We start from the raw sequence: 18124 nt of genomic DNA, 5'->3' as shown, positions 1-18124 counted from the left end.
TTTTCAAAATCAGATATGCGCACGTGCTACCCAAAACTTGAAAATGCCATATACATCCATGCTGTGTTTCAAAAGATATAAATGTTCAAAACAAGGGTGGGTTTTTCACTTTTTGCATTGGTTTCTTAATAGAAAAAATTTCACATTTTTGATCCGGTGCACAGTCCAAACCATTTGACTGATTTTTGTTACATAAGAAACAAATTGGGCACAAAGCGCTAGAAGGAAATCCTTTTTTGGCTTGGTGTAAATCTGACAAGTATTTTTTATTTTTTATTTTACAGAGTGTGATTCCCAAAACGTTAGCCATATATACCATGATGCATTCCTGGATTTAAGGCTTTCAATTTCTGAAATCCGCAATCTTTAAAATCAAGATTTGAATATAGATTCCTTTTTAAAACAGTCCTAAAACGATATAAGTGTGTAGGGTAATTTTGAGGCAGGGGAGCATGTATTCAGGGTAAAAGAGCAGGATATGTGAAGGTGTGTGCCTGCGGATAGTGTAGATTTTTATTTTATTTTCCTGAGATCTAGATTTGAGATCTAGATACATTTTCGAGTGGCAAAAGAAAAGAGCAATTACATTACAAACATGAAATATTGAGATGTGGCATGCACAGTAAATTAAAGTAGGGGGAAGAGAAGTATTTTGAATGAATTTAGGATACAATATTTTTTATTATAATCTAGGGATGTCTGCTTTGTAAATTAACCTATAATGTGTGGGAGGTTGGTATTAGGGGATAATATTGTTTGAGAATGGGTAAGCTTTAATTTGTGTCTTGAAATTAAAAAAGGTGCTCAACAGAAGCTCAATGGTTCTGATTCATGTTTTCAGTATTCTTTGATATAGTTTCAGAAAATCTAAATGTATTCCACCTCTTCTTCCTCATTCCAGGACACCATTACCCCTAATTTACTCTTCTTTGTCTCATTAGTCCATTTTCCAGGCCTCCCTCTTTCTCGTCCCAGCACCCGATAGTATTCTGGTGCATTAACCCAACCTAAACCACTAGTAATCTGTCAAATGATTGCCACCCCCTCTTCCTCATCTCACAGTAGCACATAACCATGACCATCTATTCCTTGTCATAGTACTCCATTAGTAATCATTTCCATTACTGCTATATCCTTGTTACTCTGCCCAGTACCCCACCAATAATCTGTTGCCTTACCCCAACTCTCTCTTTGTCACCTTCCTCTTCCTTGCCCCAGTAGTGCAATACCCCCGCCTCTCCCTTCTTCATCCCAGTACCCCATTAGTAATCCATTACATTTCCATCACCTCCCTCTTCCTCGTGCCAGCACCTCAACGGTAATCCGTTGCATTACCCTGACTCCATATTTCTCATACCGATTCCCCCTTAGTAATCTGTTAAAAAAAAAAACACCTCCCTCGTCTTTGTCTCACTATCCCATTTGTAATCTGTTGCATTACCCCGATCATCTTCTTCCTCGTCCCTGTGCCCAAATTGTAATCCATTTGATTGCCCCCAGCTTCCTCTTCCCCATTCCAATTCCCCATTAGAAATATGATGCATTACAACCACATGCCTCTTCCTTGTCCCAGTCCTCCATTTGTCCCCATTACATTACTCCCACCTAATTCATCCTCATTCCAGTATTCCAATAGTGATATGTTGCATTACCCAACCTCCATCTTCCATGACCTGGTAAACCATTAGTACTCCATTACATTACCCCCAAGTTCCTCTTCCTCTTCCTCATCCAAGTACTCCAATAGTAATCCATTGCATTACTCTGCCTCCCCATTCCTCCTCCCCATACCCGAGTAGTAATCAGTTATATTAGCCTCAGCTCCCTATTGGTAGTTCTAACATTCAATTACCCAACCTTCCTCTTCATCATCCAAATACTCCATTACCCTTCCCCTTGCTTCCACATCCCAGTACTCCATTTCCCATACCTCCCTCTTCTTTATCCCGGTATCTCATTAGTAATCTGTTTTATTACATCCATCTTCCACTTGCTCATTCCATTCCTCATGCGTAATCCCTTGCATTACCCCAACTCTCTGTTCCTCATCCAATACCCCAATAGGATTCAATTGGATTACCCCCTCATCCATCTCCATTGTTCAAGCACACCATTAGTAATATGTTGCATAATCGCTATCTCCCACTTCTTCATACAAGTACTCCATTAGTACTGCCTGTCTCTTCCCTGTCCCAGTACCCCATTAGCAATTTCTTCCATTACCTCCACTTTCTTCTTCTTTGTCTCAGTACTCAATTACCCCTGCATCTCTGTTGCATGTCCCAGTGTACTTCATTACCTCGATCTCCCTCTTCCAAGTGCTCCATCATTACCCTACCTGCCTTTTTCTCATCCAATCACCCAATAGTGATCCATTGCATTACCCCCACCTCCTTCCTCCTTCTTCCTTGTCCCAGTAGCCCAATAGGAATGTGTTATATGACCCCACCTTCCTCTTCCTTCCTTCCTTGACCCAGTTATCTATTAGTGATCTATTAGTAATGCATTACAATACTGCTACCTATCTTTTCCATGTCACAATACTTCATTAACCCACCTCACACTTCTTCATCCCAGTTCCCCATTAGTAATCCACTACATTAGCATCACTGCCAGTCCACTTGTCCTAGTTCATTTGTTGAATAACCCCCACCTCCCTCTTCCTCGTACTGGTACTCCATTGGCCAAAATTCTCTCATCCCCACCCCAGTGCCCAATTAGTAATCTGTTGTATTAAACCCACTTCTTCCTTGCTGCAGTGCTCCATTACCGCTGCACACTGATTACATCACATGATGTCAGTGATACCATCCCATATGACATCATTAATGACATCACTGGAAACTAGAGCACAGTAACAGGCATCAATGATTACATCACGTAAGACAACACCTTTGACATCATCAGTGACATAACTGGCACAACAGATCTCAGCTTAAAGCAAGAGAGATGCAACATTTAAAAAGCATATTGCTGTTTTCGTAAATAGAGTGCATGGAGACAAGTGCAAAATAGGTTTAAAAAATACTGTGAATTTACAATCATGGTATTCTTACGCACCAGAGTGTGACAGTATTGAATGAACATTTACAATTAAAAGATAGTCTAGTGCCTTTATCATTCTGTCCTCAAATCAATACTTCTTTGCATGATACCCAGTCCAGTATGTTGAATTCCCAAAGTTGCAATTCTAGCGTTCAAGATATGCTGAAAGGTGGTCTGTATGGATGCTGTGACATGTTAAAAGACATCATTATTGTCTTTCAGTGCATGATGAAGAATTAAGAAGACAGGCTGCATTATGAGCCTGGCGCTAACCCGCTGGTGCAGTTGCTGCCAGCCTCGTAACACTTTTTTCCAGTAACTGATATTCTGGTGCCACTGGGACATTACTAGTCCTGGCGGGACGGGAAGTCAGGCGCTGGAAAATGTTGTTCCCCATTCCCGTGGAGTCTCATAGGACTCCATGGGAGTGAGGGGACGGAAGCACCAGCGCCGTTGCTATTGGTGCCGGTGCTTCCGTGACATGCCTGCCTACGTGGACTGTTGCACCCGCCAGGTGAAATCTGCAGATCATAACGGCCCACGGCCCCTGCAGTGAGACTTGTAGTGTGGCGATCCGGAAAGGGTGCCGGTACGTTGCTACGGGCACCCTTATTTCCGCACTGCCACACTTGTAGTGAGGCCGATTCTTGTGAAAGAAATACCAGACCAGAAAAGGTTATTAACACAAATAAGAAGGAACAGTTTCCTAAACCCTTTTTTTTCAAATCAAGCCAAATTAACTGTCGGTATAAACAAGCAAAATGTAGATGTTAGTAATGTGAAAAGGTAAAGGTTATAGCAGGTGGTCTGTTAAGATAACTAATGAGGGAGTATGGTTACATGTATCGAAGACACAGGTTTATGAGGACAAGGATAGATCATTTACTGTACTACCCAAGGTTGTAATCTTACTAGTGAATTGTGATGCAATTGTGCTCATGGGCTGCACAAAGGGGGTTCAACGTTAAATTGCTACAGCTTCCCACACTTTCTGAATTTCAGTCTTTTTGCATTAAGCCAGCCTCTTTTTGTGAAGTTAAGGGGATGGTTTAATCCAACAAAACCTTTTAAATTTGGCAAGTGGTGGAATCTATGTCACCTTAGGTCTAATCCCCTTCCATTGCCTAGCCCCTAAGCACACTGATGACATTATTTATACTTGGTTATTTATGACAAGCTTGATACCGAGAGGTTTCTAAGCACGGACCCTGGGATTGAACCTGTGTTTCTCCATGTCGTCTTGCATCCAAGGCAAGCGTGTTGCCCCTCAGCTTTCCTCCCGGCATCACAGATGACATCATGCATTAAAAAATCAAGTACATCACTGCAAACTAGAGAACTGTGATGAGAGACAGGGCCTGTTGTCACATTGCCCATAGCATAGCCTTCTGCAGTCCCCCATGACCGTCCAAACCATCAAAAGTAGCCACTTGTCAATTAGAGGCATCTGATGTTAAAGAGCTCTGACTAGGCTGCAGCAACCACAATGCTCCCCCATGATGGTCCTGGCCCGAAGCAGGCCTCTGCAAGACTAACAGCCTTTGCTGCTTTGTCTTGATGTTCAATAACCTAAAAAGTAACAAATACCCAATATCAAATTTCAGATGGACCTTGCGTTTGTTGTGGCATGTTCAGGGCTCCATGAGGTCAGACACATTTTCTCGTTGGCCCAGGCCCACCACAACTAAACAATGACAGATTTTCATTTCTGAACATTCTATGGTCCTTCCAAGATAGGAGATGAACGGAAGCGTTTTGTGAAAGGGTTCATCCCGCTCTCCACCACCTTAAAAAAAAAAACGATGTATTGGATTTGCACCCAACCAAGAAATTACACATCTGCACCACTGTGTGCAACTTCTACTACACATTTGAAGCAAAGCCATTTGAAGCAAAGCCATCCAGTGGTTTACGCTGTTGGCCTGTTCAGTGAATGCACATTTCCCCTCAGGAAAACTAATGCGTGAAATAAGGTTTTATGCTTTATAACTTTCAAACCATTGAACAAATGTGCAACTTACTCTCGAGTTATGAGGGCCAGGTCCAAAAAATATCTTTTAATATTTTAAAATGTGCAGAGAAAGGGTTTGGCACTGTGTTAGTACATGTTTTGATACTTTTCATTAGCCTAACTTAAAATATTATACTGAGATGGTAGATTGGTAGGATTTCGAAGTCCCAGAGTCTTTTCCATCAGATGGTGGCCACATGATATATGTGCAAATTAGAAATGAACACACAGAGATGTGCTTATCTTTTACCAAGAAAGAAAGACACGAGAGATTCTCCCATTTTTAACTCCATTGACATGTTCAGGAAGAAGTATGCAAGAAATTCAGTCCTGCATGTCCCCTCTATCAATTGGGTCATACAATTGGGACGATAGAGAAGAAGGGATGCATTTCCTATCACTGGTACAGGGAAATTACATTTCAAGCGGGCCCCTTTATTCATCCAAAGTGTTGCATGTAAGGCCTCATCACAAGGTGCGCTGTAGCCCTTAAATGCGGCGGTAACGGTTTGACCACTGCATTTAAGGGCTGGCCCTATCATGAGTTGGGTGCTAACTGGGCTGTTTTACCCCTAGATTTTTTCTGGAGGTGAAAATCACATTTAGCGCCCTGTATTGTTGCCGACTGTATTAGCGCACAGTATTGGCGCTGAAAAAGCCCCATCGGATCCAATGGACCCAACGAGTAATGGGGATTTACCGTTAACGTGCAACCAGTGATCTGGCGATAATACAGCGGGACCGGTCGGCGCTAACTCTATTACAGTTGGGCGGTATTACAGACGAGATACTGCCCAACGTGTGATGAAGCCCGTAGATTCTAATAAGTGCAACCCAGTATAACATAGTGTATCGTTTCTTTCTCAAACTGTGTAACTTAGAATCATCTTACATTTTGGCATGTCTTTACAATAGCATGACTGAGGTTTTCATATTGGGTTCCACTTGCTAGACTTTGCCACTCTCCATGTACCCCCTCCTCCTTTCTAGGTACCCTCTACCTGCCTATTTCTAAATCCTACCTAACCCTCTCCTACTATAAAGTTGCTTGCTCCGATTCCTGTGGTGCACTTATTTTCCTAGTGCATCTTGCAACGTTTCCAAAGGAATCTGTTGGGAATCCTGAGGATGACAAAATTGTTCTGCCACAAAATTGAGTCTCCAGTCCACCATAAACTCTCCAACTGCACATCTGATTCTTTTCCCCATTCCCAACTCTGCCCTAATGAGAGGCCAACCCTTTTGTGCATAAATCCTGTTTTGAGCACTCTTCTTTTTTCATCTTCCAGTGGCATTTCTGTGGTAATCGCTCTCATCAAGCAGAACAAAGAAGCACTTTCATTTATGAAAAGTCTCAACGCTGCAATACACCATGGGAGATACACGAAAGATTATTTTGGATCAGGGCACACTCTTCCCAATCAAACTTTTAAAGAACAACTGTACAGATTTACACCAAACCCAAAAAGGAACATCTGCAATGCTTTGTGGCCAACTTGTTTTTATAAAATGTTTTTGACAGCGGGCCTCACTAGGACTGTGCCGGTCCAGAAACACTGGTACCGTTAAGTCCACTGGCACTGGTGTTTTCAGACTGGCACAGTACGACTCTGCTGGCGGGTGCCTTCCCGCCTGCCAGGGTCAGATCTGGCGGGCGGAACGGCACCCATCAGCAGAGTTTCACGGAAGCACTGGCATTGTTGTTAACGGTGCCGGTGCCTCCATGGTCCCCATTCCCATGGAGTCCTTTGCGTCTCCATAGGAATGGGGTCTTACAAAACTACTGGCGCCTGACATCCCGGCCGCTGGGGTAAGAATACCCTGGTGATACCGGGAAGTCAGGCCCTGGTAGTTCATTACAGGTCCAGCGGCAACCTGCCAGTTTTACCTGCACGGTTACCGGCAGACCCGTAATGAGGCCCAGTGTGTCTATATAGACAATTTAAAGCAAACATGATCATTTTCTAAAAAATCTAATTATTTTGCAGTGGACAACCAACGTTTGCACTTAAGTGCCTTTGGGGGCTCTTCATGTAATTGTAAACCTTCACACGCTGGAGCGGACAAGCAAAGAGTAAACGCGATGTGAACTCATTTATACTACTTCATTTTGCCCTCTGTCTAATTAAAGATTAACCAGGTGCAAAACCGAGGTGAATTCCATAGGAATCCATTTGGGGTTATGCCTGTGTGAAAATATCATGCAGGCGTAAAACAAGACGCGCCGATCAGACGGTCAAGCATTGCATGGTGGAGATCACTCCTCCAAAATGGGGTGGTGTTTTAAGCTCTAATGCTCAGTGTAAGTCGTCATTCAAAAAGTAGGCAGTGAAAGTCAATTTATTTCTGTACATATAATTATTGCTCTACATTTTACAATCTAACAGCCTTTGAGTCTAAGTGGACAGTTTTTAGCCAATGCAAAAATTAAAACAAGCAATGGACACCACTTTAAAGAAATTGACAGAGAGGAACCAACACACCATTACAAATGTAATATTCAAAGTTAATTTATAACCTCTTAAATTAGTACATTTTTCATGTTAACATTGCAAATTAGATAAGCATAAAAGTCATTGCCAGGTACTTACTGAGGGCCGCATGTACTGCAATAGCTTCTGATTCTTGAGAATTTTCACTGACACCAAGAGCATTAACAGCCTTGACACGGAAAATATACTTCTCTCCAGTTACTAAACCATGAACAACAAACCTAAGAAGGCATACAGTCGATTAATCACAGGACATGAATATGTCTCAACAACGTTTTTATAAGAACATCTTACATTTGACAGCCAAAATAAGTTTCAAAAATAATATTTGCACAGTTGGTTGGATGACAAAGCACACAAGATCATCTTGCAATAGTATTGCTAGGTTAGGCCGAGTCTGCTAACATTATTATGAGCTCATTCCTGATTCCTGAAGTTCTGCTAAGCTTGTAATATTTGAGGTGGCTGATTACGTATGGCAATCTTCAATACTCCCACCCCACCCATCTCAACACAGTCCTTAATAAAGGAAGGCAGGCAGCCTTCATTTAGTAAGGACTGTGACGAGACAGGGGTGGACGTGGAGGTAATTAATGCTTGACAAATGTGTTGTCTTTATGATGGATTGATAGCCTATAACTCTCTTAAGGTCAGTCGTTCCTAATTTCACTATTGATTGTGCTGCCTGATATTTTCTGGTTCAGTGCGGTGTAGTGTTTTCTATTTTCAGATATATCAAAGAAAATGTGTTACCTCAATAAGAAAACGCAATTGGCATTTGTGAGTTTAGGAATGTTATGAATGTCCTAATGCGTGATTATGATTAGAATATTTGAACCGTGAATTTCAGAAACAATTTTCTCAAAGCTGCGCTGAGCATATGGTCCATACAAATGAACCAACTCTAGGGTGATGCCTGTGAAACACTAGTGTTGGGGAACAAAGTGTTGCTATGTTGCTCCTAAAGCATCGGATCGGACACCAATATAAGAAGGCAACAGATCAAGATGCTAACATGGCACTTCACCTTGGACAGAATGAATGCATGCACTGGGCATTACCATAAATAATATTACCATGGTTTGGTTGGAAAATATTTCCTAGAACATGTGCATGCACAGAAAGGTATAAAATAGTATATTTTGAAGTCCCAGAGTCTCTTACATCAGATGGTAGTCACATGATAAATGAGCAAATTTGAAATTAACACACAGAGCTGTGCTTATCTTTTACAAAGTAAGATACAAACGCAAGATTCTCACATTTTAAACAGAAGAATGGAAGCATATCTCAACAATGGTACAGGGAAATGACATTTCAAGAGGGACACTTTATTCACCCAAAGTTTTGCTTGTAATGTGTAACATGTCCAAACAGTGCACTTGCAAACCGAAACTGCCAGCAGCCTGGTAACGCAAGAACTCAACCACAGCAAAAGAGTCATCAGGAAACAAAAGAAAACCTGGCGCTGCTCCAGGACCGCATCCAACCTGTCGCTCCTCAAGGAACTCTGAGCAAACCGCTGAGAGCTAATCAACACAGTCAAGCCCTCCTACTATCAAAACACCATAGCAGAAGCCAACAACAAAAGCAGAGGCCTCTTCAAAGAGGTCAAGCACTTTGTCAACTGGCTACCTGCCACTGTCATACCACACTTCATAAAGAAATCCATTGCCGTCATCAGCTTCTTCATCGTAATAATCAGCAAGATTTGCCAGCACATAGACACCAGTTCTGCATCCACAGACCCACCTCACGTCCCCCCTCATGAAATCTCCACATCCTGGAAAGCATTAAAAATACTCTCAACAGAGGATCTGGTAGAAACCCAGGCCACCCTCAAAGCCACATCATATAAAGACAACATCCTCCCAGCATCCATCCTCAAGACTCTCTCAGAAGAGCCTCTCCTTCCGTATCTGGAGATCATCAACAGCTCCCTAACTTGAATGCACCTTCCCATCATCCCTAAAAACATGACAAACCCTGCCTTTACTGGAGAAACACAGTTTGGATCCCGAAAACCTAGGAAACTATCACCCCTTCAACCACAACTGCAGCAACACATCGACACTAGTAATCTATTCCAAAACTACCAATCCAGGTTTAGACCCAGATGCAGCACAGCGAAAGCAACTATACAGGTGGTTGATGATGCCCTCAACATCCTTGACAATGGCCACCCCTGCCTCCTAATTCTACTCAACCTCTCGGCCACTTTAGCCACAGTAGACCACCAGGCGCTTACGGTCACACTACTTCAGTGCATGGGGATCAGCAACCTTGTCCAATGCTAGTTTAAGTCCTACCGCACCTACCACCAGCAGTTTGTTCAGATAGACTCCTCTAGATTTCCTGTGGAGTCCCGCAGGTTTCCATCCTCTCCCCTGTGATCTTCAATCTATACATGGAGCCGCTGGGAGCCCTCCTAGCTACACACACCATCCACATCCACCAATATGCTGACAACACACAGCTACACCTCAAGATCGACTCCATCATGGACATCCATAAGCTCAAAACATGCCTCTTCCTGATATGGTCTTGGATGTCCAGTGGACATTTTAAGCTCAACCTCTCCAAAACAAAATTCCTACTCCTCACCAACAACACCGAACACCCAGACATACAGCTCACCTCCTGCTCCAAGTCCCTTGGGTTCCACATCGACAAACACCTCTCTTTCAAGACACACTTGGCTAAGAGAACTGAGACAGCTTGGAATCAGCTCTCCCTCCTGCGAAAGTCAAGCCCTTCCTCCCTACAGACAGCTTTAATACACCATTCAAGCACTGGTCCTGTCCCACTTGAATGGGGGCAATGCACTCCTCAAAGTCCTCCTGTTGTTCTCCCTTGTTCCCCGGAAAAGTATCCTACATGTGGCTGCATGTCTCTTTATGGGTCTATGAAGATACAACCACATCACCCTTGCCATCAATGACCTTCACTGGCTCCGACTGCATGCACAAATCACCTTCAAGTCTTGATGCATCATCTATAAGGCAGTCACCCTGAAGTCACCCAGCTACCTCGCAGAGAAATTCAGCATCTCCGGTGGATGTGCATCACTAGAAGCCAGGACACGTGCAAACTTGAAATCCACCACTGCAAAAAGGAAAGGACCAGAAAACAAGCCTTCTCTGCCTACAACCCAAGACTTCCTCCCTGTCAGCGTCAGACACACCCCCACGATCATACATTTCAGTAAAGAACTCAAGACCCACCTCTTCAAGGACCTCTCCTCAACACCTAAGCCATCACGTCGCCCCTTGTGCCACCTGACTCCTAGATGCCGCCTGCCTCCCTCCTCCCGCAACCTGATACAGTTGTACCCCTCCTCTGTGCCCCTATGTATCCTTCCCCCGCTGTATATCTGTTGTGTTATTTTCTCTAAAAACTGCAGTGATATGCATCTGTACTGCTGTACACCTCTGTAAAGCCCTCTGTTATGTATCTGAATTGGTGTATACCTCTGAAAAGCACTCAGTTGCTTCTACAGCTGGGTCTGCACTCAATAATTACAATAATAATAATAATAATGATGATGATAATAACAACAATAGGTTGGCAGCTGTTAAACAAAACCTTGCTCTCTCATTTTGTATTTGCAGCCTTGGATGCATTTTGGTAATATACACCCGTTGTTTTATGCCACTCCAATAGCCACCCTCGCACATTGGTCAGCACTGGGGTTTATACTGCAGCGCACTCTTTATGAATATATTAGACCGCGTAGATGCATGAATCAAGCCAGGCAGAAGTACTACTGGATAAGGAAGGAGCTTTCAGACAGCCACTGCTCCCGTATTCACGAGGAACAACATTGTAGTGATTGTTGATGTACACTTGTCTCTCTTGTGTGTACTATGCATATTTCCTCGGAAGCACTTCTATCTTTTGAATCCATATCCGGTCTATTGATTGCTCTCCAACAGCAAGCTAGCTGAACAGCATATTTTCCGGGGGTTGGGGGACAGGAGGTGGCCAATGTGTTCTCTGATTCATACTTACTTTGTCTGTGCTGGATGCCCCCTTAACCCGCCTTTCCTGCCGTTAAGTTTGACTGCGCCAATCTGCTCCATTCTGAACATCTTCTTTTGTCTTTTCACAGAGTTTCCACTGATAGAAAACGCCTCAGCTTCAGCTGATTTGTCGAGCCATTAAAGTGCATTCTCCTCTGCCTGTGAAGTTTTTTCTGCCAATTGCAGGTACAGGCTGAAGTGGATTTGACAGCATATACAGCACGTCTTTGTCTGAGCCCTTCATCGGATAGCTTTCTTCATGAATCGATATTGGGCAATGTGTTATCTGGTAGCTGGGCTATTCTGTTGTCACCCTTCACCTGCACTTATACTGTATGCGAGCTGAAAGCCATGGAACCTTCTGAAGTATGATTCTATTTCCAGTCCAGTTATTGCAATTCTTCCAACCTGTGGCTTAATGAATTCTAAACCACTGTTTAAACATTACTGGTAAGGAGTACAATAGTTCGGCTTTAGTTCCTTCGTATACGTGATTATATATTGACTGTCCACTTATTTGGCTGTGAAATGTGTGACAATATTTTAGTATGGATTACATTCATATGTATTGTACCATCGTTGTGTCCTGTTTGACAGAACGTGCCCAGTGTAATGTAACATAGTAAACCGCAGAAGGCATTCATGGATTATCCTTTGATAATCTGTGAATTATACACAGTGTCAGGGAATCATTGCTTTGCAGGACTTCCCAGTATTAAGGTTCCTCAAAGAAAGGTGCTTCCTTGGTACAACCATCGAAGCTGAAATCTCAGATCACAGTGTGCAAACAGAGCAGGAATTTACATTTCTTCCAGGACTGTTTCCATGCATTACTGCTATTCTTTATTTCTAAATTCTATTTTATATCCATCTCTGATTGTGGCCTTGTAAGTACTCTGCTGATAGGCAACATTAAAGCACGCAATGGCTATGAGAGGTGGAGGAATATGGATGGTTTTTCTCAGGCCCGCGTAAAAGTAATCATTTACGTTCAATATCTTAAACTCTTTGGCCATCTATGAAAGAGTAGAAACCTCACTAACCACAAACCAAGGTGCCCTGAAGGTCGCCTAATTTAGGGAAATATATGTACGACTAAGGAATACCCCTTCAGAATCTCAGTTAAGAGGGGTGGAAAGAAAACATCTAAGCCTTGCCTTTCATATTGTTCCCTGCGCAGTCACATCAATTTAGGATAAATAATTACCTCATTCTGATTTAGTTAGTGACAACCCAAGCAGGTTTGCTGGTTTTTACCAGGTGATGACAGAAACAAACTTGGTGGATGAGGAAGTGTGTCACAGCACGTAGACCAAGTGGATCGCTGACACAATGGCCCTCATTACGATACTGGCGCTAAACCGTGGCGCTATTAGCACCATGGTTGGTGCCGGTATCGTAACGAGTCCGCCAATGTTCAATGGGGAATTACCACCCCATTCCAAGGTTGGCGGGGCGGTAATTCCCCATTGAACATTGACCCTTCCCCATTCCCATTCCCATTTTTGCCCCATAGGGCTCAATGGGATTGGGGAAGGCGCTAAGTACAGTACCGCAAATTGCGGTACCATACTTAGCACCAAGGTCCCTTTGCGGGTCCCTACTTTAACGGCTGGTCTAGACCAGCCGTTCAGGTCAGGTCCCACAAAGGGACCTCGTAGTAAGGCGCTAACAGGCCGATTCATGTAATTCCTCACAAAAGTGTCGCACGCGGCTGGCGCACAGCGTGCCGGTGCGAATGTCTGCGCCAGCCGCGTGTGATAAAATCAATTTCCGCGCACAGCGTATTCATGGATTCTCGCCTCCAAAAGCAGACGTGGCACAGCGAGCCTGCAGCAGCGCCAGTTACGCCCCCAAGAACGCCTTCGCACAAGGAAAAGCCATCAAGATCGCAAAACCATCGCCAAGGGCTGCGCCAACCCTGGACCAGTTCACCGGACTGGCAAACAGAAAACGCAAAGCGGGGGAACGTGTATTACGGGTTTCGGGAACACGCGTGCGCGAGAAGTTTCACGCGCGATCGGGCCTGGGGGAGCGTGTGCGTGTATTTCAGGGGTGCGTGAGAAGTTCCACACGCGATTGGGCTGGGTGCGGGTATTCCAGGGGTGCGCGAGAAGTTTTACACGCGATTGGGCAGGGTACGTGTATTACAGGGGTGCGCGAGAAGTTTCACATGCGATTGGGCTGGGTACGTGTATTTCAGGGGTGCGCGAGAAGTTCCACAAGCGATCGGGCCTGGGGGAGCATGTGCGTGTATTTCAGGGGTGCATGAGAAGTTTCACACGCGATTGGGCTGGGTACGTGTATTTCAGGGGTGCGCGGGAAGTTTTACACGCGATTGGGCAGGGTACGTGTATTTCAGGGGTGCGCAAGAAGTTTCACACGCGATTGGGCTGGGTATGTGTATTTCAGGGGTGCGCGGGAAGTTTCACATGCGATTGGGCTGAGTGCGGGTATTTCAGGGGTGCGCGGGAAGTTTCACACGCGATTGGGCTGGGTACGTGTATTTCAGGGGTGCTCGGGAAGTTTTACACGCGATTGGGCTGTGTACGTGTATTTTAGGGGTGCGCGAGAAGTTCCACACGCAATCGGGCCTGGGGGAGCATGTGCGTGTATTTCAGGGGTGCGTGAGGAGTTTCACACGCGATTGAGCTGGGTACGTGTATTTCAGGGGTGCGCGGGAAGTTTTACACGCGATTGGGCTGGGTACGTGTATTTCAGGGGTGCGCGAGAAGTTCCACAAGCGATCGGGCCTGGGGGAGCATGTGCGTGTATTTCAGGGGCGCGTGAGAAGTTTCACACACGATTGGGCTGGGTACGTGTATTTCAGGAGTGCGCGGGAAGTTTCACACGCGATTGGGCTGGGTGCGGGTATTTCAGGGGTGCGCGGGAAGTTTCACACGCGATTGGGCTGGGTTTGTGTATTTCAGGGGTGCGCAGGAAGTTTTACACGCGATTGGGCTGGGTACGTGTATTTCAGGGGTGCGTGAGAAGTTCCACATGCGATCGGGCCTAGGGGAGCGTGTGCGTGTATTTCAGGGGTGCGTGAGAAGTTTCACACGCGATTGGGCTGGGTACGTGTATTTCAGGGGTACGCGAGAAGTTTCACACGCGATTGGGCTGGGTACGTGTATTTCAGGGGTGCGCGGGAAGTTTAACACGCGATTGGGCTGGGTGCGGGTATTTCAGGGGTGCGCGGGAAGTTTCATACGCGATTGGGCTGGGTACGTGTATTTCAGGGGTGCGTGAGAAGTTTCACGCGCGATTGGGCTGGGTACGTGTATTTCAGGGGTGCGCGGGAAGTTTAACACGCGATTGGGCTGGGTGCGGGTATTTCAGGGGTGCGCGGGAAGTTTCATACGCGATTGGGCTGGGTACGTGTATTCCAGGGGTGCGCGGGAAGTTCTACACGCGATTGGGCTGGGTGCGGGTATTTCAGGGGTGCGCGGGAAGTTTAACACGCGATTGGGCTGGGTGCGGGTATTTCAGGGGTGCGCGGGAAGTTGCACACGCGATTGGGCTGGGTACGTGTATTTCAGGGGTGCGCGGGAAGTTTTACACGCGATTGGGCTGGGTACGTGTATTTCAGAAGTGCGCGAGAAGTTCCACACGCGATCGGGCCTGGGGGAGCGTGTGCGTGTATTTCAGGGGTGCGCGGGAAGTTTCACACGCGATTGGGCTGGGTACGTGTATTCCAGGGGTGCGAGGGAAGTTTTACACGCTTGCCTACAACACGTATTCATGGAATCGAACGTGGCCAATCCGGAAACACGTATGCCAGCAGGAAGTAGGTGTACGTCCACCCAAACAGCATAAAAGTGCAGGCAAACTACAAACAAGCTCAGACGCCAGGATGAACATACCGTTCCTAGCAGCAGTGGCCGTGGGATACCGCAGGAGGAGGAGGAGGATAGTCAGGGCCAGAATTTTTACACCCAGAACCAGCCTTTTTGGGATGCCTGATGACCATGTGTATGGGAGGTACAGGTTTCCACCTCACATAATACTCGACCTGGTCAGTGAGTGGGAGGATGACCTCACATCAACCACCCTGTGCTCCCAAGCACTCAGCCCCCTGGAGAAGGTCCTCAATGTACTGCACTTCTTGGCCACTGGATCATTTCAGCGGACAAGTGCCATAGTGGGAGGGGTGTCACAGGCCACGCAGTCACGCTGCCTACACCAGGTCTTGGCCATCATCACTGCACGCCCATCAGTCCGCAGGCACATATAACTGCCCAGAACACCTGCAGAAAGGTAGGCTGTCGCCCAGGATTTCTACAGGGTGGCACAATTCCCCAAAGTGCTAGGTGCCATTGATTGCACTCATGTGGCTCTACGTCCCCCCAGGGCAACTGAGCACATCTATCGAAACCGCAAGCACTGGCATTCCATCAACGTCCAGGTAGTATGTGATGCCAAGGGAATCATCACCTCAGTATACGCCAACTATCCAGGCTCCACCCACGAAAGTTTCATCTACAGAATGTCTACCCTAAACCGGGACATAGAAGCTGGGCGGCATGGCGATACATGGCTGCTCGGTGAGTATAAATGCCACTGCGCATGCATGCATGTCAGATACTGAGTAATGTCACAACCCCACTAATGATACCCATCACCACCTCCCCAGGGGACAGTGCCTACCCTCTCAGCACCCACATGATGACGCCAATTCGGAACCCCACCACGCCACCACAGGTAAGATACAACACAGCCCACATTGCAACCCGGGGCATCGTGGAGCGCACATTCGGAGTGCTCAAGTCACGCTTCCGCTCCCTTGACCGTTCTGGCGGGCAGCTGTTATACGCTCCCCCAGTAGTGTGCAGGATCATAGTGGCAGCATGTGTCCTGCACAACGTTGCAACACGCCGGGGCCTGCCCGTGGACATGGTGGTGCCCCCACATCCCCAACCACATGCATGCCCGCTGCGCATGGGAGGGGAAAGGGCACGGGGTGAGGCAGCCCGTACGCAGCTCGTGGCTAATTACTTCACATAAAATCACACCCCTGTGGAGTGCACACAGCCCTGGCACGTACCAGCTGACAATCAATGATGATTGTAACTGACAATTATGATGTGTCAATGGACAGTCAACTGTCACAACCATACCAGCCTGAGATTGTACATCTGGAAGTGTTCCATTGTGTGCTTCCCTACCTACACAAACACCACCAATGCTGTGTTCAAAAGACACACTTCTATGCTGCTAAAATCATTACCCCCTTGCAAGATACAACATGACAACAGTGCCATGTCACCCAACCCCTCCCCAGCACCTCCACCCAACACACCATGGCATGACATGCCATGTGAGAGCAAAGTCATCCCCCAAACATGACACGTGTCACAAAGTACAGTGTCCCTAATGGAAACTGGCCACACACAATATGCCCACATAAATGTAGAAATAACAACACACATGACCAAATACTTACCACAATACAATCGACATAGCATAAACATGACAGTACTAAGGTAAAGGATACGTAGTCTTACAACATGAGAATGCCAGCACATCCACCACCTCCAACTGTACAGTGTTGTTGCCACGCACATCTGGAAGTCCACTGCTCACAACATGAGCTCCATTTCCAAAGTGGACGGCCTTGTGAAGACATGAGGAATGAACCTGCAAATTAGGAGGGAGACATGGATGCACAAGCACACATCAATACACCATGCAGTGCACAATACAACAACAATATGCACTAGGAATGTATACACAGCATTCACTACAGACTGCCCACACATGTCGTGGGAGTCCAACGTCACTGTGTAAGTCACTGTCACTTGGGCACACCCTTTGCAAGCCCATGGAAACGGGAAGCAGGAGGGGTGTGTGTCTCACGAACCCAAGCATCTAACCCAAACTCAGGACAAGCCTGCATGTGCCCAGCCGGAATACAGTGGATGCCCACGGGAGCCACACAAGGCAACACACTGCAACAAAAAATCAAAAATAAAAAATAAAAAATGGCCATGTGTGGGCCAGGGGGGGTGGGGGAGGCCACCCAGGAGTTCCGAGGACAGGGTGCCCACCAACAGCCACCTGTGTGAATGTTGGGGAAAAAAAACACCTCCATGGGCTCATGGCCTGCACGGCCACTAAATTGTGGAAGATTCACTGCTGGATTCGCTCTCCTCAACCTCTGCTGCTGCTGCCACAGGAGGTGGTGGTGCTATGGGAGGCAGCCCACGCAAAGCCCTAGTTTGCTCCTCCATGGCAGCAAGCATGCGGGTGTGGAAGGCCTCGTTCTGGAGGGATATGGTGCGGAGATCCCCATGCAACACCCGACGTGTTGCCCGGACCTCCGCCCTAGTTGCCCGGGCCTCCGCCCGAGTTGCCTGCATCTCTGCTGAGAGCATACGGTTGACGCGCTCCAGCAGCTGTTCCGTCCTGGTGACAGTGGAAGCCTCAAGGTCCACAAGAGTCTGCCTGAGGTGCCGGACCTCTCCCCTCAGGGCTTCCCTCTGTCCCTGGGCATCTAGAGAAATTGATTCCCTCAGATTGTCCAGGGCCGCCTGTCTGTCCCTGTTGGACGCCAA

The 18124-nt window shown here is 46.4% G+C and overlaps 1 protein-coding gene across 2 annotated transcripts in view; it reads right to left on the bottom strand.

Annotated features, from left to right (window-relative positions):
• The window catches only part of MYOM2 (myomesin 2), a 578568-nt gene that overhangs the window by 241560 nt on the left and 318884 nt on the right, over window positions 1–18124 (bottom strand). For both annotated transcript variants that reach the window (XM_069606094.1, XM_069606095.1), the window contains one exon: window positions 7648–7769. In XM_069606094.1, coding sequence (XP_069462195.1) covers window positions 7648–7769 — 122 coding nt within the window. The remainder of the gene's footprint in view (window positions 1–7647; window positions 7770–18124) is intronic.

Source organism: Ambystoma mexicanum, chromosome 4p (genome assembly GCF_040938575.1).
Source record: "Ambystoma mexicanum isolate Mex_15411 chromosome 4p, UKY_AmexF1_1, whole genome shotgun sequence".
Classification (NCBI taxonomy): Eukaryota; Metazoa; Chordata; class Amphibia; order Caudata; family Ambystomatidae; genus Ambystoma; species Ambystoma mexicanum.
This window is presented reverse-complemented; position numbering and strand designations above follow the sequence as displayed.